Raw genomic sequence first — 27437 nt, forward strand, 5'->3', positions numbered from 1 at the left:
GCAGCTTGCCCAATTCATATAGCTCTTGGCAGAAACACAAATTTTGTATATCTGATTTCTATGGCTGTCTTCTTAGGACTGATAAGAGGAGGTTAACATGACTGTCACTATGAAATTAGAACCTCAGTAATGGGATCTCCTAGCTTTCTAGAAATCAGATCTACTAATGGCTTTCCTGGTCACTCAGTCAGTAAAGAATCTGCCTGCAATACAGGAGACCTGGGTTTGATCCCTGAGTCGGGAAGATACTCTGGAGAAGGAAATGACAACCCACTCCAGTATTTTTGCCTGGGAAATCCCATGGACAGAGGAGTCTGGTGGGCTATAGTCCACGGAGTTGCAGAATTGGACATGACTTAGCGACTAAACCACCAGCACCAATATGGATCCATTAAATGTAGCTATAAAAAGGAATTCTATGTGCCCATTACATGTGATCTATCACTATCCACATGAAAATTTGTGACATCTATTTACATGAGAAGTTGTTGACTCAATTTATACACTACAACCCCATTTAATAAAAAAACTACAAATGCACACACACATACAATATACCACATTTTTAGGGTCCTGTGGGATATACTGTTGTTTAGTCCCTAAGTTGTGTCCAACTCTCTTGCGACCCCATGAACTACAGCCCACCAGGCATATCTGTCCATGGGATTTCCCAGGCAAGAATACTGGAGTCAGTTGCCATTTCCTTCTCCAGGGGATTTTCCTGACCCAGGGATCAAGCCTGGGTCTCCCGCATTGCAAATGATGCTTTACCATCTGAGCTACTAGGGAAGTGATATAAGTCATTTTAATTTTCTTTTAATGCTTTCTAAATTTTCTGCAATCCTTATAAGTATTGTATATTATTTAGTGTATTTTTGCCACTCAAAAGATACACTAAAGTGAATCCATTTTACAAAATAATTTGATCCAAACTCAGCCTAGTCACATCCAAGTAACATCAGTTCAGTTCAGTTCAGTTGCTCAGTCATATCTGACTCTTTGGGACCCCATGAATCGCAGCACACCAGGCCTCCCTGTCCATCACCAACTCCTGGAGTTTACTCAAACTCATGTCCATTGAGTCAGTGATGCCATCCAGCCATCTCATCCTCTGTTGTCCCCTTCTCCTCCTGCCCCCAATCCCTCCCAGCATCAGAGTCTTCCAATGAGTCAACTCTTCGCATGAGGTGGTCAAAGTATTGGAGTCTGAGCTTCAGCATCAGCCCTTCCAATGAACACCCAGAACTGATATCCTTTAGGATGGACTGGTTGGATCTCCTTGCAGTCCAAGGGACTCTCAAGAGTCTTCTCCAACACCACAGTTCAAAAGCATCAATTCTTCAGTGCTCAGCTTTCTTCACAGTCTAACACTCACATCCATACATGACCACTGGAAAAACCATAGCCTTGACTAGAGGGACCTTTGTTGGCAAGGTAATATCTCTGCTTTTCAATATGCTCTCTAGGTTGGTCATAACTTTCCTTCCAAGGAGTAAGCGTCTTTTAATTTCATGGCTGCAATCACCATCTGCAGTGATTTTGAAGCCCACAAAAATAGTCTGACACTGTTTCCACAACTATTTCCCATGAAGTGATGGGACCAGATGCCATGATCTTCTTTTTCTGAATGTTGAGCTTTAAGCCAACTTTTTCACTCTCCTCTTTCACTTTCATCAAGAGGCTTTTGAGTTCCTCTTCACTTTCTGCCATAAGGGTGGTATCATCTGCATATCTGAGGTTATTTATATTTCTCCCGGCAATCTTGATTCCAGCTTGTGCTTCTCCCAGCCCAGTGTTTCTCATGATGTACTCTGCATAGAAGTTAAATAAGCAGGGTGACAGTATACAGCCTTGACATACTCCTTTTCCTATTTGGAACCAGTCTGTTGTTCCATGTCCAGTTCTAACTGTTGCTTCCTGACCTGCATATAGGTTTCTCGAGAGGCAGGTCAGGTGGTCTGGTATTCCCGTCTCTTTCAGAATTTTCCACAGTTTACTGTGATCCACAAAGTCAAAGGCTGTGGCATAGTCAATAAAGCAGAAATAGATGTTTTTCTGGAACTCTCTTGCTTTTTCCATGATCCAGCAGATGCTGGCAATTTGATCTCTGGTTCCTCTGCCTTTTCTAAAACCAGCTTGAACATCTGGAAGTTCATGGTTCACGTATTGCTGAAGCCTGGCTTGGAGAATTTTGAGCATTACTTTACTAGCATATGAGATGAGTGCAATTGTTCGGTAGTTTGAGCATTCTTTGGCATTGCCTTTCTTTGGGATTGGAATGAAAACTGACCTTTTCCAGTCCTGTGACCACTGCTGAGTTTTCCAAATTTGCTGGCATATTGAGTGCAGCACTTTCACAGCATTATCTTTCAGGATTTGAAATAGCTCAACTGGAATTCCATCACCTCCACTAGCTTTGTTCGTAGTGATGCTTTCTAAGGCCCACTTGACTTCACATTCCAGGATGTCTGGCTCTAGGTCAGTGACCACACCATAGTGATTATCGTGACCATGAAGATCTTTTATGTACAGTTCTTCTGTGTATTCTTGCCACCTCTTCTTAATATCTTCTGCTTCTGTAAGGTCCATACCATTTCTGTCCTTTATCGAGCCCATCTTTGCATGAAATGTTCCCTTAGTATCTCTAATTTTCTTGAAGAGATCTCTAGTCTTTCCCATTTTGCTGTTTTCCTCTATTTCTTTGCATTGATCGTTGAGGAAGGCTTTCTTATCTCTCCTTGCTATTCTTTGGAACTCTGCATTCAGATGCTTATATCTTTCCTTTTCTCCTTTGCTTTTCACTTCTCTTCTTTTCACAGCTATTTGTAAGGCCTCCCCAGGCAGCCATTTTGCTTTTTTGCATTTCTTTTCCATGGGGATGGTCTTGATCCCTGTCTCCTGTACAATGTCACGAACCTCCATCCATAGTTCATCAGGCACTCTGTCTATCAGATCTAGTCCCTTAAATCTACTTCTCACTTCCACCGTATAATCACAAGGGATTTTATTTAGGTCAAAGTAACACAGTTACTATTAAATATCCAAAGAGCCAAATGAAGCTTGAGAATTAAATATGGACCGAGGCTCTCTAACAGATCACTCCTCGTTCCCATTAATGTAGCCGGGGGCACCAATGTCACAAACTCAGCATCTACCACTGCCTCCAAATCCCTGACTATTCCAGACGCCCAGTTTTGCCTGGAGTCACAAATGTCAATTAACTCTCCCAAGAACATCCTTAACCTAGTCAGGCACTCTGAGCAAAGGAAGAGACTGACGCTTTCTCAAGACTCCAGCTGAAGTGAGTTGAAAGGAATTTCCTTCCTTTATTTTCTCTTTTATGGTCAGTGAAAATATCTGGCTCTTTTTCAATGGCGTTTCCAATCAGATTTGCTGGAATCTATAAATTTCCAGCCAAAGGCAGTGGGTAAAAATGTCCATGAGTTCTTTTGACACACTTGAAAAGTAGGTGTAACTTGGCCAGGGTTTCAATTGCCCATTCTTATGGGGATTATGTTGCTTGGCATCCTCCTCTAGGGACCTAATGTCATTCACCCGCCATGTGCCTTTGTATCTGGGAAATTCAAGCAGCACAGCCCATCCTGCAGCCCACAGGCCTCAGACTGGCTACCCTACTCTTGACTCTCAGGGAAGCGTTCCTTTTCTGGAGCTATTCCTGGTTCTATAAGTGAGCTAACATAACCAGGGTCTCATGAGAGGCTCATGAGAGGTTCAACAACAGAGTTTGTTTAGACCTAAAACTGCTTCACACCTTAATCAAGAGATAAGAGAGAAAAAGGAGAATCCATAAATAGATGATGAAGAACCAGCTCCTACTTTCTGAGTCATGGTACTAGAAATAATCATTGAAACTGATTTGTGATGATATGAGGCAGGCATTTTTCACCTCCCAGGCAGTAAAACTACTTACTGGGGAAAAAGCAAAATGCAAGCACCCCTAAATACCTTTACAAGCCATGCATCATACACTTGATAAAGTTTCTGGGCCAGCATATTTGAAATGCTAATAATCAAGGGTGGAATTAGTTGAGCGGGTTGCTGGGGTGCTCAGGGAAGATCAGTTCAGTCTCTCAGTTGTGTCCAACTCTTTGTGACCCCATGGACTGCAACACGCCAGGCTTCACTGTTCATCACCAGCTCCCAGAGTTTGCTCGAACTCATGTCCATTGAGTCAATGATGCCATCCAACTATCTTATCCTCTGTCATTCCCTCCTCCTCCTGCCTTCAATCTTTCCCAGCATCAGGGTCTTTTCCAATGAGCTGGCTCTTCGCATCAGGTGGCCAAAGTACTGGAGTTTCAGCTTCAGCATCAGTCCTTCCAAGGAATATTCAGGACTGGTTTCCTACAGGATTGACTGGTTTGATCTCCTTGCAGTCCAAAGGACTCTCAATAATCTTCTCTAACACCACAGTTCAAAAACATCAATTCTTTGGCACTCAGCTTTCTTTATAGTCCAACTCTCACATTCATACATGACCACTGGAAAAAACATAGCTTTGACTAGACGGACCTTTGTCAGCAAAGTAATGTCTCTGCTTTTTAATATGCTGTCTAGGTTGGTCACAGCTTTTCTTCCAAGAAGCAAGTGTCTTTTAATTTCATGGGGGCAGTCACCACCTGCAGTGATTTTGGAGCCCAAGAAAATAAAGTCTGTCACTGGTTCCATTGTTTCCCCATCTATTTGCCATGAAATGATGGAACTGGATGCCATTATCTTAGTTTTTTGAATGTTCAGTTTTAAGCCAACTTCTTCACTCTGCTCTTTCACTTTCATCAAGAGGCTATTTAGTTCTTCTTCACTTTCTTCTGAGGGAAGATAGAAATATGCTATCTTGGGAAGTGGAGCATTGCATGATTCTACAATGCACAGCACCATGAAGGTGGCAATTGATCTTACTTTTTCAACTGAACAATTTATTATGGAAATAGATATCATGTTAAGAAAGGGTAGAACAGTAAATGTTAAATGCTATTTTCAACAGATGTGATAATGATATTGTGGCTGTAATTTTTAAAGGGCTTTCATCTTGGCATTTTCAGATGAAACAATAAAATGTCTAGAATGTGCTTTAAAATACTTAAGAAAAAGAAAAGTTTTGGCATACCACCCAAGAAAAAAATGTTCACAGAGCATAGTAAGTATATCTCAAGTCTGTTGTATATGTACTCACAATTTGGTTGCTTTTTTGTTTCATTTCCTAGAAAGAAATAGCATTCATTTTTAGACCAATTTCAGGTATGTAAGGACGTCCACATTTTAGGATTTAGCTCCCTTGCGGCTCAGATGGTAAAGAATACACTTGCAATGCAGGAAACCTGGGTTCGATCCCTGGGTTGGGAAGATCCCCTGGAGAAATGGCAACCCATGGCCCACTCCAGTATTCTTTCCTGGAGAATCCCATGGACAGAGCATCCTGGTGGGCTACAGTCCCTGAGGTCACAAAGAGTCAGACATGACTGAGTGACTAGCACTATCCCTGACATTTTTTTAAATTGTCCTTCTGTCGTTACTTTTTTATAGCTGAGCCAGGTGGAGTTCTTCCTTCCAGCCATAGTTTGAGTTCTGAACATGGCTGCTTAAGTCCTAAAGTGGGCTGCTGAGGGCCCATAAAGTGTCCTGGTACAAAATTTCACATTGCTTTTCTCCCTACAGCTGAATTCAAGTCCTCAGCAGGGCACAGTCTGCATTGTGTTGCACAAAGTGGAACAGTCTTGGTCCTAAACATTTATGTTCCTTCTCAAAAAAAAATTCGTCCCTGGCTGCTTTACCTGGCAATCTAAGTGTCTGGTCAGAAGGCAAATGAGGCTCACTTGCTCCCAATCAGAACATCTCTTGCCCCACCAAAAGAGTTTGGCCAGTTAGGAAGTTTCTCTGCCTTCTGCCCCAGCCACCAGAAAACAGACCAAGCAGCAGTTACTGAAAAGCTCATTATCTATTGTGTCTTTAACCTCTCCTCAGTGCTTTTAATTATGTGTCCCTGTGGTATTGCATATTTGTACATCTTGGGGAAGGTGAGGAGACAAATAAAAACATATCCTATTTCCATTAGCCAAACTGCTTCAATTCCTAATGAAGGTGATAGTAATTGTTTTCATTAAGTAGGTGGAGGACTGGATGTGAATGTCATGTATCTTGGTTACTGTTTCCTCTATTATAAGGCAATTTGTAATTTTAAATAGGAACGTATGCTTACAGAGAGTCTGGCAAACAAAAAACAGAAAAAAATTAACTTTCTCTGGGTCATCAGTAGGTAACTGAGTCAGTGAAATATCCCAACAGTCCATACCTCTCCTGTCTAATACAATAGCCACTGAGTGGATGAACTGTGGGTGGTCTGAACTGAGATATGCAGTAAATGTATAATACGGGCCAGACTTTGAAGACTTAGTATGAACAAAAAGGAACGTAAAAAATATCTCAGAGTTATCTGATTCATTCCATCGAGGACTCATTTACTGACAAATTGGGCAGTGGACTAGTCATTAAAAATGGAGCAATGATTAGTTCTAGTAATTTTCTAGTGGAGTCTTTAGGGTTTTCTATGTAGAGGATCATGTCATCTGCAAACAGTGAGAGTTTTACTTCTTCTTTTCCAATTTGGATTCCTTTTATTTCTTTTTCTGCTCTGATTGCTGTGGCCAAAACTTCCAAGACTATGTTGAATAGTAATGGTGAAAGTGGGCACCCTTGTCTTGTTCCTGACTTTAGAGGAAATGCTTTCAATTTTTCACCATTGAGGATAATGTTTGCTGTGAGTTTGTCATACATAGCTTTTATTATGTTGAGGTATGTTCCTTCTATTCCTGCTTTCTGAAGAGTTTTTATCATAAATGGGTGTTGAATTTTGTCAAAGGCTTTCTCTGCATCTATTGAGATAATCATATGGTTTTTATTTTTCAATTTGTTAATGTGGTGTATTACATTGATTGATTTGTGGATATTGAAGAATCCTTGCATCCCTGGGATAAAGCCCACTTGGTCATGGTGTATGATCTTTTTAATGTGTTGTTGGATTCTGATTGCTAGAATTTTGTTAAGGATTTTTGCATCTATGTTCATCAGTGATATTGGCCTGTAGTTTTCTTTTTTTGTGGGATCTTTGTCAGGTTTTGGTATTAGGGTGATGGTGGCCTCATAGAATGAGTTTGGAAGTTTACCTTCCTCTGCAATTTTCTGGAAGAGTTTGAGCAGGATAGGTGTTAGCTCTTCTCTAAATTTTTGGTAGAATTCAGCTGTGAAGCCATCTGGACCTGGGCTTTTGTTTGCTGGAAGATTTTTGATTACAGTTTCTATTTCCGTGCTTGTGACGGGTCTGTTAAGATTTTCTAATTCTTCCTGGTCCAGTTTTGGAAAGTTGTACTTTTCTAAGAATTTGTCCATTTCTTCCACGTTGTCCATTTTATTGGCATATAATCGTTGATAGTAGTCTCTTATGATCCTTTGTATTTCTGTGTTGTCTGTTGTGATCTCTCCATTTTCATTTCTAATTTTATTGATTTGATTTTTCTCCCTTTGTTTCTTGATGAGTCTGGCTAATGGTTTGTCAATTTTATTTATCCTTTCAAAGAACCAGCTTTTGGCTTTGTTGATTTTTGCTATGGTCTCTTTTGTTTCTTTTGCATTTATTTCTGCTCTAATTTTTAAGATTTCTTTCCTTCTACTAACCCTGGGGTTCTTCATTTCTTCCTTTTCTAGTTGCTTTAGGTGTAGAGTTAGGTTATTTATTTGACTTTTTTTCTTGTTTCTTGAGGTGTGCCTGTATTGCTATGAACTTTCCCCTTAGGACTGCTTTTACCGTGTCCCACAGGTTTTGGGTTGTTGTGTTTTCATTTTCATTCGTTTCTATGCAAATTTTGATTTCTTTCTTGATTTCTTCTGTGATTTGTTGGTTATTCAGCAGCGTGTTGTTCAGCCTCCATATGTTGGAATTTTTAATAGTTTTTCTCCTGTAGTTGAGATCTAATCTTACTGCATTGTGGTCAGAAAAGATGCTTGGAATGATTTCTATTTTTTTGTATTTACCAAGGCTAGCTTTATGGCCCAGGATGTGATCTATCCTGGAGAAGGTTCCATGTGTGCTTGAGAAAAAGGTGAAATTCATTGTTTTGGGATGAAATGTCCTATAGATATCAATTAGGTCTAACTGGTCTATTGTATTGTTTAAAGTTTGTGTTTCCTTGTTAATTTTCTGTTTAGTTGATCTATCCATAGGTATAGTAAAGTTGCAGGATATAAAATCAACACACGGAAATCCCTTGCATTCCTATACACTAATAATGAGAAAACAGAAAGAGAAATTAAGGAAGCAATTCCATTCACCATTGCAACGGAAAGAATAAAATATTTAGGAATATATCTACCTAAAGAAACTAAAGACCTATATATAGAAAACTATAAAACACTGGTGAAAGAAATCAAAGAGGACACTAATAGATGGAGAAATATACCATGTTCATGGATTGGAAGAATCAATATAGTGAAAATGAGTATACTACCCAAAGCAATTTATAGATTCAATGCAATCCCTATCAAGCTACCAACAGTATTCTTCACAGAGCTAGAACAAATAATTTCACAATTTGTATGGAAATACAAAAAACCTCGAATAGCCAAAGCTATCTTGAGAAAGAAGAATGGAACTGGAGGAATCAACCTACCTGACTTCAGGCTCTACTACAAAGCCACAGTTATCAAGACAGTATGGTACTGGCACAAAGACAGAAATATTGATCAATGGAACAAAATAGAAAGCCCAGAGATAAATCCACGCACATATGGACACCTTATCTTTGACAAAGGAGGCAAGAATATACAATGGATTAAAGACAATCTCTTTAACAAGTGGTGCTGGGAAATCTGGTCAACCACTTGTAAAAGAATGAAACTAGAACACTTTCTAACACCATACACAAAAATAAACTCAAAATGGATTAAAGATCTAAACGTAAGACCAGAAACTATAAAACTCCTAGAGGAGAACATAGGCAAAACACTCTCTGACATACATCACAGCAGGATCCTCTATGACCCACCTCCCAGAATATTGGAAATAAAAGCAAAAATAAACAAATGGGACCTAATTAAACTTAAAAGCTTCTGCACATCAAAGGAAACTATTAGCAAGGTGAAAAGACAGCCTTCAGAATGGGAGAAAATAATAGCAAATGAAGCAACTGACAAACAACTAATCTCAAAAATATACAAGCAACTCCTACAGCTCAACTCCAGAAAAATAAATGACCCAATCAAAAAATGGGCCAAAGAACTAAACAGACATTTCTCCAAAGAAGACATACAGAGCGCTAACAAACACATGAAAAGATGCTCAATATCACTCATTATCAGAGAAATGCAAATCAAAACCACTATGAGGTACCATTTCACACCAGTCAGAATGGCTGAGATCCAAAAGTCTACAAATAATAAATGCTGGAGAGGGTGTGGAGAAAAGGGAACCCTCTTACACTGTTGGTGGGAATGCAAACTAGTACAGCCACTATGGAGAACAGTGTGGAGATTCCTTAAAAAACTGGAAATAGAACTGCCTTATGACCCAGCAATCCCACTGCTGGGCATACACACTGAGGAAACCAGAAGGGAAAGAGACACGTGTACCCCAGTGTTCATCGCAGCACTGTTTATAATAGCCAGGACATGGAAGCAACCTAGATGTCCATCAGCAGATGAATGGATAAGAAAGCTATGGTACATATACACAATGGAGTATTACTCAGCCATTAAAAAGAAAACATTTGAATCAGTTCTAATGAGGTGGATGAAACTGGAGCCTATTATACAGAGTGAAGTAAGCCAGAAGGAAAAACAACAATACAGTATAATAATGCATATATATGGAATTTAGAAAAATGGTAACAATAACCCTGTGTACGAGACAGCAAAAGAGACACTGATGTATAGAACAGTCTTATGGACTCTATGGGAGAGGGAAAGGGTGGGAAGATTTGGGAGAATGGCATTGAAACATGTAAAATATCATGTATGAAACAAGATGCCAGTCCAGGTTCGATGCACGATACTGGATGCTTGGGGCTAGTGCACTGGGACGACCCAGAGGGATGGTATGGGGAGGGAGGAGGGGGGAGGGTTCAGGATGGGGAACACATGTATACCTGTGGTGGATTCATTTTGATATTTGGCAAAACTAATACAATTATGTAAAGTTTAAAAATAAAATTAAATTAAAAAAAAAAGTTGCAAGCCATCGCCTTTAAAAAGACAGTGTCTAGGGTGGGACAGGACCTCTATTAGTAAGTTGTATAACTATTTGATCCTTTTCAAATACATGCATATATACTTTTCAAAAAAATTATATTAAAACTTATTTTCCAAAAAAAAAAAAAAATGGAGCAATGAATAAGACAAGCTCAGACTTGTACACAGAGCTTACAGTCTAGTAGTTGTTATTCAAAACTGTCTTCCCTTATTGGTTGGCCTTCAGCACGAATACTCTTAACTATACTTCTGACATTTTCAAAACAGACATCACTGTAGTGCTGCTGCAACACCAAGGACAGGGATGTCCACTCTGTATGTACATCTTCATGCCACCAGATAAGGGGGCCACTTCCCATTACCTTAGAGCCCCACTGTTCAATAAAACAGCCATGCATCCGAGGGGAACGTTTGAAATGTGACTAGTATAAATTATGATGGGCTACAAGTGTAAAATACACACTGAACTTCAAAAATAGTATGAAAAAAACGAATAAAAATTATCTAATTCATTTTATATTGAGCATATGGTGAAATGATATTTTGTATACAGTGGATTAAATAAAATGTATTATTAAAATTAATCATACCCATTTCTTGTTAACTTTTTAATGTGATCACAAGAAAAATTAAGATTACATACTGGCTCCCATATTATTTGTATTGGCCAGCCTTCTCTGTAATGATGCTTTCCACTCCTCCAGGGCAAACAGCCATACCAGATGCCCTCCAGAAACCTGTGGAACAGCTAGTGGAGAAACTTGCACCAAACTAGGGTACTAATAAGCTGGCTCAGCGTCTCCCTCTTTTCTTTTCCATTTGAGGATCACTTGTACCGTGAGTGATTAGTGCATGAGATTCAAATATGTAGGCAGTATGATGCAACAGAAAGGCAATAGCTGTTAATCAGAAGACCTTGTTTCTGCTGGTCTCAGAGTTCTCAGTCACTTACTGAAAAATCAAGAGCAAATCATGAGATCTTGAGGTATAAATAGAAAAATCTCTTCACGTATTAAATATAAAAACAATCTGTTCTCTCAATTTTAGATAGAATGGTACTACATGAGATAAATATATGCATGTGAAGCCACCTGATAAACTGAAAGCCATATTGTCATTAACATCACTTTGAATAAGGATCATAATAAAATACTTTCATAAGCAATCAAGAAAACTTTTGAGATGTAAAATATTGAAATACCCTAATTCTGGGGAAATTCGAACAAAAGCAAAAATTCAAATATTAAAACACAAATGTTTCAATAGTAAAACTGGCACAGGAAGAGATGCATTGAAGGAACAGAGACCCCTTGTGGTGGGATGTAGAAGAATGGGGACAGTTTGGTTTTGGAGCTCACCTCTCTATCTATTGCCTGATGCCAAGAGATCACTTTGATATTACTTGTCTCTCCAGTGAACATATTCTTACACATGCTACTGATTTACAACAGCAGCATCAAACTCACCCTATGTATTTGTAGCCAATCATTTGAATATTGCTGCAGTAGCAGTAAGGTCGGAGAAGGCAATGGCACCCCACTCCAGTACTCTTGCCTGGAAAATCCCATGGACGGAGGAGCCTGGTAGGCTGCAGTCCATGGGGTCACTAAGAGTCGGACACGACTGAGCAACTTCACTATCACTTTTAACTTTCATACATTGGAGAAGGAAATGGCAACCCACTCTGGTGCTCTTGCCTGGAGAATCCCAGGGACGGGGGAGCCTGGTAGGCTGCTGTCTATGGGGTCGCACAGAGTCAGACATGACTGAAGCGACTTAGCAGCAGCAGCAGCAGAAAGGTGGACGGGGGGTTTCTGATTTCACAGTGGCTAAGTTGAAGCTTGCTGAAACAGAGGGCACTTTGTACAAGTTCTGGCTTAACAACACCAGGCACCACACCACTTAGCTCATAATTGCACACCAGTGAGACACAGAGACGTGATTATTTTTCTAGGTATGTGAGCTGCTCCCAACATTCCTGGTCTCCATCAGACCCTGAAGATTGGGGCAGACTGATAGTCTCAGAAGTCCTAGTTTGGTTGTGTCTGTTGCAGCCTCAGAAGTTTGTCACAGTGTGGCTATGGAACTATTTCATGCTTACTTGACTGCACCAACAATTGACAAAGTATCCCAATTACTGATTTTAATCAGCAGATATCTCTTCCATTGTGCATGACAAAGAGGTTGACATCATGGGGAAATGTATAGAACTGAAGGAAATGGACTTGGCCCAAAGAACCTTCCATAAGTCAAGGCCAAGTAAATAATGTTAAATAATACTTTCTAATAAAGCATGTTATAAAATAACATATGATCATTTTTTCCCCAAAGAATCTGTGCCACCAGTTTCCTCTATAGTGGTCGGTCAGGCAAGCATGGTTAAGTTTGGCTTAGGTTTGGTTCTGCATTATGGAGGGACTTGGAAATTTACATGGAAGTGGAAATGCTGTAGAGGATATTTAAGACACATGGGCTCCAAAATCACTGCAGATGGTGACTGCAGCCACGAAATTAAAAGACTCTTACTCCTTGGAAGGAAAGTTATGACCAACCTAGATAGCATATTCAAAAGCAGAGACATTACTTTTCCAACAAATGTTCGTCTAGTCAAGGCTATGGTTTTTCCTGTGGTCATGTATGGATGTGAGAGTTGGACTGTGAAGAAGGCTGAGCGCCAAAGAATTGATGCTTTTGAACTGTGGTGTTGGAGAAGATTCTTGAGAGTCCCTTGGACTGCAAAGAGATCCAACCAGTCCATTCTGAAGGAGGTCAGCTCTGGGATTTCTTTGGAAGGAATGATGCTAAAGCTGAAACTCCAGTACTTTGGCCACCTCATGCGAAGAGTTGACTCATTGGAAAAGACTCTGATGCTGGGAGGGATTGGGGGCAGGAGGAGAAGGGGACGACAGAAGATGAGATGGCTGGATGGCATCAGTGACTTGATGGGCGTGAGTCTGAGTGAACTCCAGGAGTTGGTGATGGACAGGGAGGCCTGGAGTGCTGCGATCCATGGGGTCGCAAATAGTCAGACACGACTGAGCGACTGAACTGAACTGAACTGAACTGAAACCAGTCCCTCTGGAAGGGAGGTTTCACACAGCAGTACATAAAGGGGTCTCATATGAAGCAGACGGCACATTCATGTGGATTCACTGAGGAGAGTTTAACGAATGTATTAGTTACAATAATGTAAGAGTAGTTAGGGGGCATCCCAGGTGGCAGAAAATGCAAGAGATGTGAGTTCAATCCCTGGGTCAGGAATATCCCCTGCAGTAGGAAATGGCACCCAACACCAGCATGCCTGGAGAATTCCATGGGCAGAGGAGCCTGGTGGATTACAGTCATGGGGCCACAAAGTGAAACCAAGAGAAGGTGTTGAAACATCGTGAAGTGAGCAACAAGATGGTGCCACCACCTTTCTATCTGAGGTGGAAAGTGGAAGGAATCATTGTTAGAACCTCGGGAGACCTCAAAGTGTAGGAGACCATGGCCCCAAAGGACCAACCTCTGCACGCTCAGGAAACAGCCCAGGTCACTCCTCTGTGATCTCTTGACTGTGCCTCCACTGACCAAAGCCAACCAAAAGCCAGATGGCAAAGAATCTGTTGATATTTCCTATAAAGGTCAGCCTCCTGGTATTCGGAGCAGAATAGCAAACACTGGAGAGGGAAACTGAAGGGTTGGATAGAACAGATCCCAGAGGACGGATACGTTAGGTCAGGAGGATGCTGTGGGGTGGGAAGCTTCCCTCTGCTGGGCTCAGATGGGGAAGAGTTTGTTTCCTGTCCATCCAAGCTTGCCTGGGTCTGTTTCCTGTTAGGCTCACAACACAGGTATCTCACATGGCAGGCAGCAAAGAACTGTCACAAGCAACTATTCTGTACAGTTTCAACATGAAATCCCTAAGTCAAGGATTAAGGAGCAAGAATGAACAAAAAATAGGTCCCTGGGCCACTTGAAGAGTACAGAAAAATAATTCTTCAATATAAAAACATTATTGTTTCTAATCTTGGGTTTTTGAAAATCCTGAGATTGGTGTTAATTCAAATTTTGATTAAACTAATCCCAAACACTGTATTCATTAGCTGAGTAAATATGCTTTAGATTTTCTTTTTTCTGACTTAGCCAGATATTGATCTGAACTGTCCAAAAGGCTTCTGGGTCTCTTGAGTAGACATCAGACAGAGAAAAGTGTCCCAGTCATTTAATACGGTAGACTCTTTAATGTGATTTTTTTTTTTTCAGATTTTCTGCTCCTTCTGTTTTATGTTAATAGGTTTTAACACAAAATATTGGTAATTAAAGAGTTATCAACCTCTTATTATAATTCACATTAATAAATAATGGCCACTGGATGGCTGGCCACGGAGACAAAGAGAGACCGAGTCAAAATTCTGTGCACATTGCTAGTGGCTCAGCATACCGTATTGAGAACAGCTTGTTTTCATAGAAGCCCTGCTTTATTCCTGGCCCTGTTGCCCATAATTATTGTAAATCAGGACTATTTCCTGCCTTCCTGCCCAAAATAGCAGGAAGCATCCAACTCTTTCAGCCCACTTTGCTCATGGGCACCACCTCTCTGCAGGGGTTAGGGTTCACTGCCAGGAATTTCCAAAGAGCTAACTCTGTTTTGGTTTCTTATCCAGAACTTCACTCATGAGCAAAGAAATGAAGCAAGATCTGTCATATATCCAGGGATTTAGAGAAATAGCACCACTTCAGGCCTGGTTAATAGCCCCGAGCCACTGGCAAGATTGAGCCCTCGCTCTTTTCCAGATTCATCATGGGATCAGTTCCAGGTGAGAACTGGTGAGCCTGTGACTAATGGGAAACAACTGGAGAACTCTCAAGAGTGCCGTATGAAGTATTAAGAGCAAAGAGAATGTTCACTGCCCTTTGGGATTTAATATAAAACTGCATCGAGCCTCCTCTCTGGGTCCATGCTATTAACTGGGGGCATGCCCAGCCAGAATACTGTTCATGGACAATATGGCCCACATCTAACCTTTGATAGCCCCCAAGGTCACAGGCATCCCAGTGTCCGTGCCCAGTGCCCAGAGCGGACAGCTACTATTTATAATAGTTAACACTGTTATTTATTGTTTGCTTTTGGTTCTGGGCACAATACTAAATGCTCTGTATGCTCTTATCTCAATTACTCAACCCACTCCAGTATTCTTGTCTGGAAAATCCCATGGATAGAGGAAACTGGAAACCTACAGTCCATGGGGTCGCAAAGAGTTGGACACGACTGAGCGATTGAGCATGCATGCATAACCCCACTAGCCATCACTGTTAACCCCACTGTACAGATGAGAATGCCGAGTTTTCAAAAGATCAGGTCCTAAGGAAGGGAGCTAGGGCCCCAGCTAGGAGGTGCTGTGCCGTCCAGTGCAGAGGGCACCTGGCCCGCACCTCGGAGGGGCCTCTGAGGGACCCAGGGCAGCACCGTGCAGGCCCCAGAGGAGCGTCCTGGCGAGACCACCAAACGTGATGGGCGGTCACCTCCAAAGAGGAGGCAGACATTGTTAATACAACTAAACACCATGCTCGGGCATATGAGACACACTCCCAATTACACCCTGTGACCTTGGACAGGGAATCGGCCCCAACCTCTCATCGCTGTTTCTGCCCTCGTGAGAGGGACAGAAACACTACTCTCCTATGTTTAACTTCTGCCTGAGAATCAGCCCAAAAAACTCAACTTCTGACTCTTGCCAGAGACACTGTTCTGACTCTAGAATCACAGGGGCCCCCAAGTAAAAGGTATGCTTTACTTAAAAGGCCACAGAAGTCCCAAATTGTACCATACCAGCCAAACCCTCAAAACTGTCCTTCATCAGGGCTAATCCTTTCATGGGGCACCCATTCCCTTTTACCCTAAATCTTTTGGTGGGAGCAATGTGGGGACCAAGGGCCTTAGGTGAGGTGACTGTCCCCCTCCAGGCAGCAATGTCACCTCTTCTCTGTTTAAAATGAGTCCCTTTTCTTTGTTGCTAGATGACAGATAGATAGGACATTAGTATTGCATTAAAATTCACTATTTAGGGGCGTCTCTGGTGATCCAGTGGCTAAGACTCCCTGCTGTCAATATAGGGCGCCCAGGTTCGATCCCTGGCCTGGGAACTAGTTCCCATACGCTGCAACTAAGAACAGGCTGAAACAAAAAAGATCCTGCATGCCACAACGAAGACCAGGGGCAGTCAAATAAATATATAAATATTAAAAATAAATACATTTTAAAAATGAAATTCACAATTTAAGCACCTTTATATCTTTTATCCCATCAGGCCATCAGGGTGGCCATAGGGTCTAAGGCACAGGTTTCGTTGGTCCCAGGAGGATAATTTGGGAAGTATAAAAACACACCAGATATTTTTAAAGTGCTCAACAATTTTCCCTTATTTCCTTGTGTGTTTATTTTCATTTCTATTTATTAAGTATTTCACAGGTGTCAGCTACAGTGCTAGAGACCAGAGACAGAAGGCAAAACACGGCATGGTACCTGCCCTCAAGGAGACCACAGCCTGGTGGAGAAAACTCACAAAATCAGCCAGCAATGATACAGAGGATATAGAAGTAACATGGAAACAAATGAATAAGGATCTCACTCTTCTTGGGAGTCAGGGTGAGTTGAAGGTGTTTCAGAGACAGTAAAGCCTGGTGGGTCCTGGAAGGGATGAGCAGGCATGAGCATTAGATGCTCTGATGGCACACACAAGCAGGCACCAGGGGCTGGCAGGCCCGCTCAGTACAGCACGTCTCCTGACCAATAAAGAAGGACTAGGGGGATTTGGGAGGAGGCAAGGCAACCCACTCCAGTATTCTTGCCCAGGGGATCCCCATGGACAAAGGAACCTGGTGGGCTACAGTCCAAGGCAGTCGCAAAGAGTCGGACACGACTGAGTGACTAAGCCCAGCACAGCACATGCAGCACATGCATTGTATTAACAGCATGAAGGCAAGCCTTCTCTGTGTCTCAGATTATCTTCACAGGGCTTTCATTTTTTCCTGAATTCATCAGTTCAACCCCAAGGCATCATAACTTCGATTCCTGAGCAGTACCTTGCCCAGCTAAAGGTTCCACTTCCCAACTTCTATTCTGAATATAGTACAAAATTTGTCTAACCAATTCCTGCCATGTTCTTAGGTATCGGTTCTTTCATAATTTAATCCTTCCACCTGTACCTTAAAGTGAATTCTCGCTTGCTCCCCATTTGTAAACAGCCACTTCAAGGATATTTTGGATAATTGCAAAGGAGGCAGCAGGCTGAGGTTCTAGAGAGAGAAAATATAAAAGGTGTTGTAATGGATACACTAAAAATGTTGTTTCTGCAATCAACATCCTTATACAACTAGAGTTTCCTAAACAATATCCTAAAGATGTACAAAATGTGTCAGAGAGAGAAATGAACCAAGGCAGTTTGGGAAATAAGAGTTGACATGTGAAAGTAAAGCACTGCTGTAGTTAAAGACAGTCATGGGAAAGAAAACAGAAAGATAATCATCATGTTATCCTCACATAACAACTGGACTGGCTGTTTAAAAAGGGAGAGAAAGTGTGAACATATTGATCAATTCTATCTGAATAGAAGGGTCCTGAGTTTCTCTGAAGGATGCCAAGAGTGGCTGAGAATTATGTATATAAAATCAACAGAAATGTACAACATGCCTACTCCATGCAGAACACCACGTGTAACAGGCGTTTAAATGCTGGATTCTCATGAAAAGGACCAGTGATCTCACTTGACAGGTGCAGAATAAGCAGAATTCCAGGAATTCAGATTAAACCAGGCGAACGTGAAAGCTATTTTCTTTTTCTTTGAACTCGGCATGGTTTTTTTAGTTAGTATCATCATTTAAAGTTATACCTTAGCATTTGAAGATCAAGACCTAACAAAGCAGAGGTAACCCAAAACACTTGACTCTTGATAGTCAAAAATCCAGGCTAAGAATCACAGTGTTAATATAGGTTCTTTAAAAGTTCTGGAAAAAAAAAAAGTTCTGGTAATTTATTATTATTTTTTAATTTCCTGGGTTTTCACATAACACATCTTAAAAGGCACTCTTTTTAGAAATAAAATTATAAAAGTCATTTCTGTGCAAAATAAAAATTATACAGAGATTTTAAGAGAAGTCAATATAGGGACTCCCCTGTTGGTCCAGCAATTAAGATGCCATGCTTCCACTGCAGGGAGTGCAGTTCAATCCCTGGTTGGGAAACTAAGATCCTGCATTAAAGAATTTTTAAAAAAAATTTTTAATAGAGGTCAGCATAGTAAAGAAAGAAAGTAAAGCCTAAACGGTCCCTACATGTTTTCATTAATTTATGATTTACAAAGAATATTGTGCAGATTTCTTATCTGATCCCAACAATTTTGTGAAGCAAAGGGGGCATCTGTATTATCCCCATCCTCCAGAAGTGAAGCCTAGTCCTCAGAGAAGCTAAATGTCGTGAAGAAGCTGACACATGGATAAATACGTTGTGGTACATATATACAATGGAATATTACTCAGCTGTTAAAGAAAGGAACACATATGACCCAGTTCTATTAAGGTAGATGAACCTAGAGCCTATTATACAGAGTGAAATAAGTCAGAAAGAGAAAAACAAATACTGTATATTGATGTATTTATATGGCAATCCACTCCAGTACTATTGCCTGGAAAATCCCATGGACAGAGGAGCCTGGTAGGCTACAGTCCATGGGGTCGCAAAGAGTCGGACACGACTGAGCGACTTCACTTTCACTTTCACTTCCATATGGAATCTAGAAAGATGGTACTGATGAATCTATTTGCAAGGTAGCAATGAAGACACAGACATAGAGGACTGACGGACACAGCGGGGGGAAGGAGAGGTGGGGATGAGTTGAGAGAGGTAGCACTGAAACATACCATATATCCCGTTTACCATACGTGAAACAGATAGCCAGCGGGAGTTTCCTGCATGACGCAGGGAGCTCAAACCTGGTGCTCTGGGACAACCTAGAGGGGTGGGAGGAGGTGGGAAGCAGAAGGGAGGTTCAAGAGGGAGGGGACATATGTGTCCCTATGGCTTATTCATGCTGATGTATGGCAGAGGCCAACGCAATGCTATAAAGCAATTATCATCCAATTAAAAATAAAGTCTTAAAAAAGGAGTTAACACAGACAGTAAGAAACAAAGCAGAGGCGATGTAACAGGTCTCCTGACCCTTAGTTACCAAATAGCTGGAATGTTGTTGTGTAGTCATGATATTTAACACATAGGAAGAATGTTATTGCTTCTAAGATGAAAACAAAACTTTCTAGCCATCAGATGAAATTCAGTGAAAAAAATTCAGAGTAGACTACATAAAGCAACATGAAAGTATGGAACTGTTAGTCACCCAGTCCTGTTTGACTCTGCGACCCCATGGACTGTTGCCCGCCAGGCTCCTCTGTCCATGGGATTCTCCAGGCAAGAATCTCCAGAGGATCTTCCCGACCTAGGGACTGAACTCATGTTTCTTGTGTCTACTGCACTGCAGGCAGATTCTTTACCATCTGAGCCAGAAAGAAGAGTGGGAATCAAAAATGGATGCAAACAAGTTTTATTTACCACCAACAATGCCGAATATCACAGGAAGTTTTCCTGGATCGTTAGCACCCTCCCCCTCACATCACCTCTGGGTATGATCTCCAGATAAGGAATTTCACAAGGTATTCAATATTGTGCACTGTCATTGATATGAAATTTTGTTAGGAAGAATGCAACAGAGGACTCCAACATACACTTAACTTGGTGCTTTTATAATTTTAAGCCATTTCCATTTCCATTGAATTATTCATTTTATTTTCTTGGTAGGTGGTTGGAATATATAGCATGTGCTATTTAATGGTAGGACACAGTTGCATAAATATCTCAAAAAGTGTATCAGTTCTGCTCTGCTCTCCCTGCTTTCAATGTAAACTGTATACAATTTAGTTTCTTCATAAAACAATAGCTATTACTTATATGGCCTCAAAGAGAAAGCACTTGATGTTCGTGTTTATTCATTGTATAGTATTTATTGTAATCATATCAATAAGGCACTGTTTCTATGGGCCAGCTGCATGAGACATGGAAATAGCTTTGTTTCATAACACTCTCTTTGTATTTTTTGGTTGTTGTTATAATGAAATTTTGTTGTATATGGCCCTGAATTCTACTAAGTGCTTCAGACTTGAAGAGTTTGGTTGCAAGACTTATTCCTTTACTTTCCCTGTGCTATGACAATAGTTTACAAAACAAGTCGTATATCAGAGTCATCAATTATGAAGCCCAGGAAGAATTTTTAAGTTTCCCAAGTGATTCTGATGAGCTACCAGATTTTTCAATGGCTGTTTTATGGAACATCTTTTTATTTTATTGTAGACTTAGGTTGAATGGTTATATTTTGAGAATTCCATCTGATTATTATTGTATTATTCGAATGAAAACATTTTCCCAGGTAAAACTAAAGCCCAATCACATGAAAACTTCTCTTAGGATGACTCTCAATTTGTAGTAGGATCATTTGATATAAACCAAGTAATTGTGTATGGAAATAATGAATGTTACCAAAGAGAATTTAAGAATTTTTGTCATCTTTACATGATTTTTACATCATCTTTTTACATGATCATATATTACTTAAGTGTTACAATATTACTTAAGTGACAATAAATTTAACATGTAGCATTACCCCTCATCCCAAAAAAGCTTTGATATTACACAGCAGTTTATACTTAAGTAATATCTGATCATGTAGAAAGTACTTAAAATGACAAAAAGTTCTTAGATTCCCTTTGTTTAACATTCATTATTTCCATATACAGTTACTAAATAATGTTGAGGTTAGTGCTATGGGCCTAAAGATGAACAGAATGGAGTTCCAGCTCTTAAAAATTTAGTGGGAAAATTACAATTTCATCCTGCTATTAATCTGTTCCTCATCACATTTTTATTGGGAGGGTGTTAAAACAGCATGTATGAGTGAAAGACCAAGCAAATACTCACTGAACTACATCTATAGAATTTTTTATAGTTTATCCAAGTGACAATCACTAAGCTCCTAAAAGAGATAAACTTAAGTGCATATGAAATGCCCAGTAGGGCCGTAAAAGACCTTTTGAACGCTAGTCTTACAAAGTTTCTAGGAAATGACAATAAATTTAACATGTAGTATCACCCCTCACCCACCAAAAGCTTTGATGTTGCACAATAGTTTGCCACATAATTAAATGGTTTTAAATAAAGTTGTCTACAAGGTAGGAAGGCTGTAATCTGCGTACAGGCTGTGCAATATATTCCAGGTCCACCCCTTAAGAAGATACAGAGACAGATACAAAGCATAATGACTCCCACATGGAGTCACCAAACGTGTTCTTCAAAAACACTGCAAATCATGTTAACTGACCCCAGGGTTTGCATTCCTCCCCTTTTCTCTGATCTTTATCCCCCTTCTTTCACCTCTTTCCCTTTGCTTTGAGGGTTCTGACAGCCAAGTACTTGCACAGTTACTTTGGGTGACAATATGTTATCCCCAGTGGAAATCACGAGCTTTCATTCAAAAGGTGGCCACTCTTGACCTCTGACCCCGGTGCCTCCCACCCTGCTGCTCCCCTCCATTTTCTGTCTCCATGGATCTGAATAGTCAAGTGGAAAAATGGGAGCAGGAAAAGTCTATAGCTATTCATAGACCAGCCCACTCCCCTTTGCTGCCCCACCCCCCAAAAAGGAGAGAAAGATGAATGAAACTCATTCATCAATAAGCAGGAGATGAAGAAGAAAGCCCTATTGGCTGAAAAGCAAGCCAAGAAGCAGAGAGGGTGAAAGAGAAGAAGTGCCAGGAAAGAAATGGAGAGGAGTAAGGGGCTGGTGTCGGGGGCAAGTGGTGAGTTCATGAAAATGAAAACCTAGGCACTAAAGAGCCACACTGCATGTTTTCCAAGTCGAGTTATCTGTAAGGGGCCAACTGTCTCAAAAATGAATGCCTCTCACTTGTGCCACACCTTCTTAAACAAGAACACAGCTAAAAAAGAACAAAAGGGAGAAGGCCCGAGCCTCTGGGACTTTTATTTCTTTAAACATCTTGATGGAACCTCTGGGATCCAGGACATACAGCAAGTGAGACACTTGCTCTCAGAGTTAAAAACTAAGAACTTAAAATCTACACTCATTCAGAGGAAATGCTTTTATGTGCCAGCAAGTGATAGCAGACATATCCTCCATTACACACAGAGTTGATCTTTATTTCAGCGGTCTTGGTTCAGCAATCTGACATCCGCAATCTAAGAAAGTGGCCTCACTCAGACTGGCCAATGGCCTCTCAGTCGATCAACCTGATTACAGCATAGAGGCCAGAAAACAGAGAGTAGTTCCTCTCAACCTAAGAATGTTAGGTGTGAAGAAATATCAACATTAAATTCAGATCAATCTCAAGGCTAGATAGAGTTCAATAATTCTGCAGCATTCACCATATTTCCTCCTCCCCCTCACAAGATGTAAACATTTAATAATTTATTAATCATCCATGTAAAAACTTTGGTTTTTTTTTCCATATGCATGCCATCTCTGAGACTAACACTTCAAAGAAAAAGTTTTCATTTTATGTGAATCCAAGGCAAAAACACACGCATCTGGATTAAAAAAAAAAAAAAAAAGACCAAGAATACGTTTCTGTGCTCCATTCCTCTTCCACCAGTGGGACATCACTTGCACCCCTATATCTTGGTAAGAACTGCATTCACAGCAACGGAGTCACCTGCTTGCTGACATAGTTCAGTTACTTTCAAATAAAGTCTAAAACAATTTTGCCAGAAAATTTGGCATTAGTTCTAAATAATTGTTGCATGTTTCCTAGTTTTCCATCTGTCAGTGATACTCTTCTGACCATCAACATTTCCTAGCACTTAGGTTTTGAGCATAAGAATATGCTTGAAGGAGGTCATGTGTTACGACTGGACAAAAATACAGATGGGGCCGATAGGAAAATTGGCAAATTCACATGAGCTCAAGTCATCAAGTGGAAATCTCGTGAATTTCAAGTGTGTATTACCACCATCAAGGGCAAAGCCCTTGAGCATCTCACACAAAGTGGGACTGGAGATAAGTGTGGAAGAATCCCTGATGGAAGAAGCCATCAGGGACTCTACTATCAGAGTTCTAAGCAGGACACAGAATAACCTGCAGCTAATGATCCTGTCATGACTGCCTGCCTGCGTGGCTCCCTCACCTCCTCCCTTACAATCCTACAGATTCTCATGAAAAGCCCTGAAATGGGGACTAGAATGCAGAGGCAGAGAGGATTCAGCTCCTTTTTGGGCCTCTGCCAGATTCTCATTAGGTCCTGGACATGTGAGCCAATGCTGATTTCCATGGCTGATCTACCCTAAATCTGCCCTTCCTGAAACACTAGCCTTTGTCCTTCCAGTCGCCGTCTCTAAATGGGGATTTGGGTGAGAGCAATACCAAAGGGACCGTCATTATACACCCATTATTATGAAATTGATGGCCTCTAAGTCTTTCTGGCTGAAAGCTCTGACAGGCTGAGATCACACTGGATTGTAGAATCATTGCTTTCCCTGGTAAATCGGGTTACAAATGAGAACTAGAGTGGGAGGGAGGGTGAGCAGGAGGATAAAGGAAGAGTGTTTTTCCTCAAATTCACCTCACTTCATGCTGGAGTGAGAGGCCATCCATACTCACGAAAGGCTAATTATATAAATCAGATGCCCTGGCTGGGTTTCCAACCTCCTGGGAGCTGGGAGAACTTGGAATAAATGAGGTCTTCTGCAAAATGAAAGAAAACCTTTGAAAAAATGCCAAAACCAATGGTTATACAGCTTAACTCACAATTTTTTTTATAGAAACAGAAAAATCTGGACCAAGGATAACAAAAATAGCTGAGTTTTCATCTTCTAGCAGCTTTGGAAATGTTCTCTGAATTTATTTACCTCCTTGCTAGGATCTACTTGACTTTACTTTGCATCGCTAAATATGACAACTCCCAAGATGTTCAGATGTCTAAATTCATCTTCAAAATAAAAGCTGACTTTTGTTTTAGAAAGATCAGATTTGTGTTAGGATACCATGATAAAAAGCCATTGCTCAAGCAGCAGAGCTAAATAAGGAAAGAAAAATCACATCGTTAAAGGAACAGGGATCTACACCTTTTGTTCTGGCTTTGCCACTTGGGAACACGCAATCTTGCACAATCACTTCAGTTTTCAAGGCTTCAGAGGCATATGAAAATAACTGGATTGGTGTACACTTGCACCATTTGGTCTATGACACTAATTTTCCACACATGCCACAAATAATCGATACTCAGAGGAAAACTAAAATTCACCAGCTGTCAGTGGTGGACATGCCACTTACTTAGAATATGAGTGTTAAACTCTGGGCATTTGGTGGATGCTTTCATGAAGTGAAAGTTGCTCAGTTGTGTCTGATTCTTTGCAACCCCATGGACTATACAGTCCATGGAATTCTCCAGGCCAGAATATTGGAGTGGGTAGCCTTTCCCTTCTCCAGGGGATCTTCCCAACCCAGGGATCGAACCCAGGTCTCCTGCACTGAGGGTGGACTTTTTGACCAGCTGATCCACAAGGGAAGTCCAAGAATACTGGAGTGGAATACTTCTTCAGTGGATTGAACCAGGGTCTCCTGCATTGCAGTTGGATTCTTTTCCAACTGAGCTATCAAGAAAGCCCAGCTCATGAAAGTTCTTTCTTATTCTTGTCCCAAGTCACTGATACTGCCTCCTGCTGGATCCACTCAAGTATAGCATCTGAGAACAATTTAATTCCTGACAATGTAAGCTCCTTTTAAGGGCAGGACAGGAAAGGTACCTGGAAATTCTCAAACCTGGTACCTGGAAATCATTCAGTACATGTCTATTAGAATAAATCATTACATAAGTGTATGAATGTTTGAAGTGAAGTGAAAGTCTCTCAGTTGTATCCGACTCTGTGACCCCATGGATAGAGGAGCCTGGCGGGCTACAGGCAAGAATACTGGTGTAGGTAACCATTCCCTTCTCCGTGAGATTTTCCTGACCCAGGGATCAAACCCAAGTCTCCTGCATTGCAGGCAAATTCTTTACTATCTTAGCCACCAGGGAAGATGGTATGGATGGGTAGGCTACTTGAATATTTTTAAAGAATGCTTCTAACTGGATGGAGAGCTGACTTATTCATACTGATTTTTCTTTCTGAACAATCCATTTTTTCTAATTTTTCTTTCTGACCAGACCAACATTAAAATTCATTCTTGCCTGTTTAAGAACTCAGACTAAACATACAGGCATAAGTTGTCAAAATCATAGTTATCCAGAGATGGAACATATTACTGAGGCCATCTGGTCTTCCTCCTTTTAGTTTTCAGAGGTAAGAGGCTAAGATAAATTAAATGAAATGTCTTGTTCAAAGTCATACAATCAAAACATGACCACAGTGGAACTGAAGCCAGAACCCATATTTTAGGAAACCTAAGCCAATGGTCTTTCTATCATGTCCCATCCTGATTAAGTTTCTCTTATTTGAATATGTACACACAATATACAATGTATATGTACTTAATATATGTATATATGTAAGATCTGCTGTGTTCTTCATAAGTGAGAAACAGCTTCAGCTGCTTCTAAACTGTCTAGGATTATGTTTTCTGCCCTCTTTTCCCCAAAGGAAAGCATTACAAGATCCCTACTGAGGGGCATACATAGATCTTAGCAATCCTACTCCCTCTAACTTGCTTTTCTTACCGACTGGAAAATCTTTAGTCTGGGGGGAAGGAAGAACCATCTTTTACTGAACCAATTCATCATTTGTTGTTATAATTTTATGCCCTGAGTCCCCCTTGGCTTTGGAGGCCTCCAAATTGATCACCACTCAAAAGTCATAAATTTTGTGCTCTTTTTCCTATGATCTGCTCTAGGCATTCTCTCTTGAGGGCTGCATTATGGTTTTGTCTAGCTACTTAAAGGAAGAAGGGATATAGGGAAACTTGATTTACCAGTCGGGGAAAAGAACAGCACAGAACTAATTCTTCTATTTCACATCATCATTTCATAAAAATACATGCACACTTTTACACAGTCCTACATGCTACCAGTGGTGGTTAGATTCTCAAATCAACTAACTAAAACCTATTAAAACACTTAGAAAGCTTAGCTATCTGCCTGCCTTCCTTTCCATGGTCAGTTATGCCAAAATGCTGGTGAGTTTGGAGTTCAGAGTTTGGTAAGGCAAATTTTTGTTGAAGATATCATAATAGGGACTTCACTGGAGTGATCTAATCATCATCACAGTCTATATTCTAAAACATGCATGCTAAGTCATTCAGTCATGTCCGACTCTTTGCAACTCCATAGTCTGTAGCCTGCTAAACTCCTGTGTCCATAACATTCTCCAGGCAAGAATACTGGAGTGGGTTGCCATACCCTCCTCCAGGCGATCTTCCCCACCCAGGTATCAAACCCATGCCTCTTACATCTCCTGCATTGGCAGGCAGGTTCTTTACCACTAGTGCCACTGAAGCCCATATCCTAACACAGGAGAGGATTAAAATCTTTGCAGAAAACAGAATGACCATGGATAAGATGCCCCAAACTCCATCTTGCCATCTCTCTCGAGGACACTCCCCAAGTTCCATGGAACTTAAGACTCTATTCTAGGAATTGTGAATACTAGGGCAGAATAAGGTTTGAATCAACTAACTCCAAATTTACTGGGTTACCCTGAATTGTCTGAGATTGATATTTTGCCAACTAAGAGGCTCAAATGGAAATTGTTATCTCTAGACCTAAGAGGATGATCTATCCTATCAGTTCAGATGGCCCGATGAAGTTGGGACTGAAAGATAAAATAAGAGGAGGATGGGATCCAAAATAGACATTGAAATGACTCCTAAAGCAGAGTATAGAGGGAGAGCTGGATAGAGTTTCTCTGTGAAACTGGGTGGTTGGGATGCCTGAGGAAATGGCTTTATATAATCCATTAGCCGCTTTATGCATAGGTAGAAAGACCTGATTGTAAAGTATAGGTGGCAATTCTGAAGCTCTAAGTAATCCATTAAAACTACCAGACACTGCCAACATGGGGGAAGTGTGATGTTTTCCAGTGTGAAGGACAGGATATTAATTATTGTCTATTTTTGGTGCCAGTAGTTTTCAAAGCCAATTTTAAAATTATAC

At 40.7% G+C, this 27437-nt stretch overlaps 1 protein-coding gene across 4 annotated transcripts in view; it reads right to left on the reverse strand.

Moving 5' to 3' along the window:
* Positions 1–27437, reverse strand: part of PTN (pleiotrophin) — a 109550-nt gene that overhangs the window by 52216 nt on the left and 29897 nt on the right. For 2 of the 4 annotated variants that reach the window (XM_005205789.5, XM_005205788.5), the window contains exon 2: positions 17446–17535. In XM_005205789.5, the coding sequence (XP_005205846.1) occupies positions 17446–17474 (29 nt within the window). In that variant the 5' untranslated portion in view covers positions 17475–17535. 4 annotated transcript variants of the gene reach the window in all.

The sequence above is a fragment of the Bos taurus genome, chromosome 4 (genome assembly GCF_002263795.3).
Source record: "Bos taurus isolate L1 Dominette 01449 registration number 42190680 breed Hereford chromosome 4, ARS-UCD2.0, whole genome shotgun sequence".
NCBI classification, from domain to species: Eukaryota; Metazoa; Chordata; class Mammalia; order Artiodactyla; family Bovidae; genus Bos; species Bos taurus.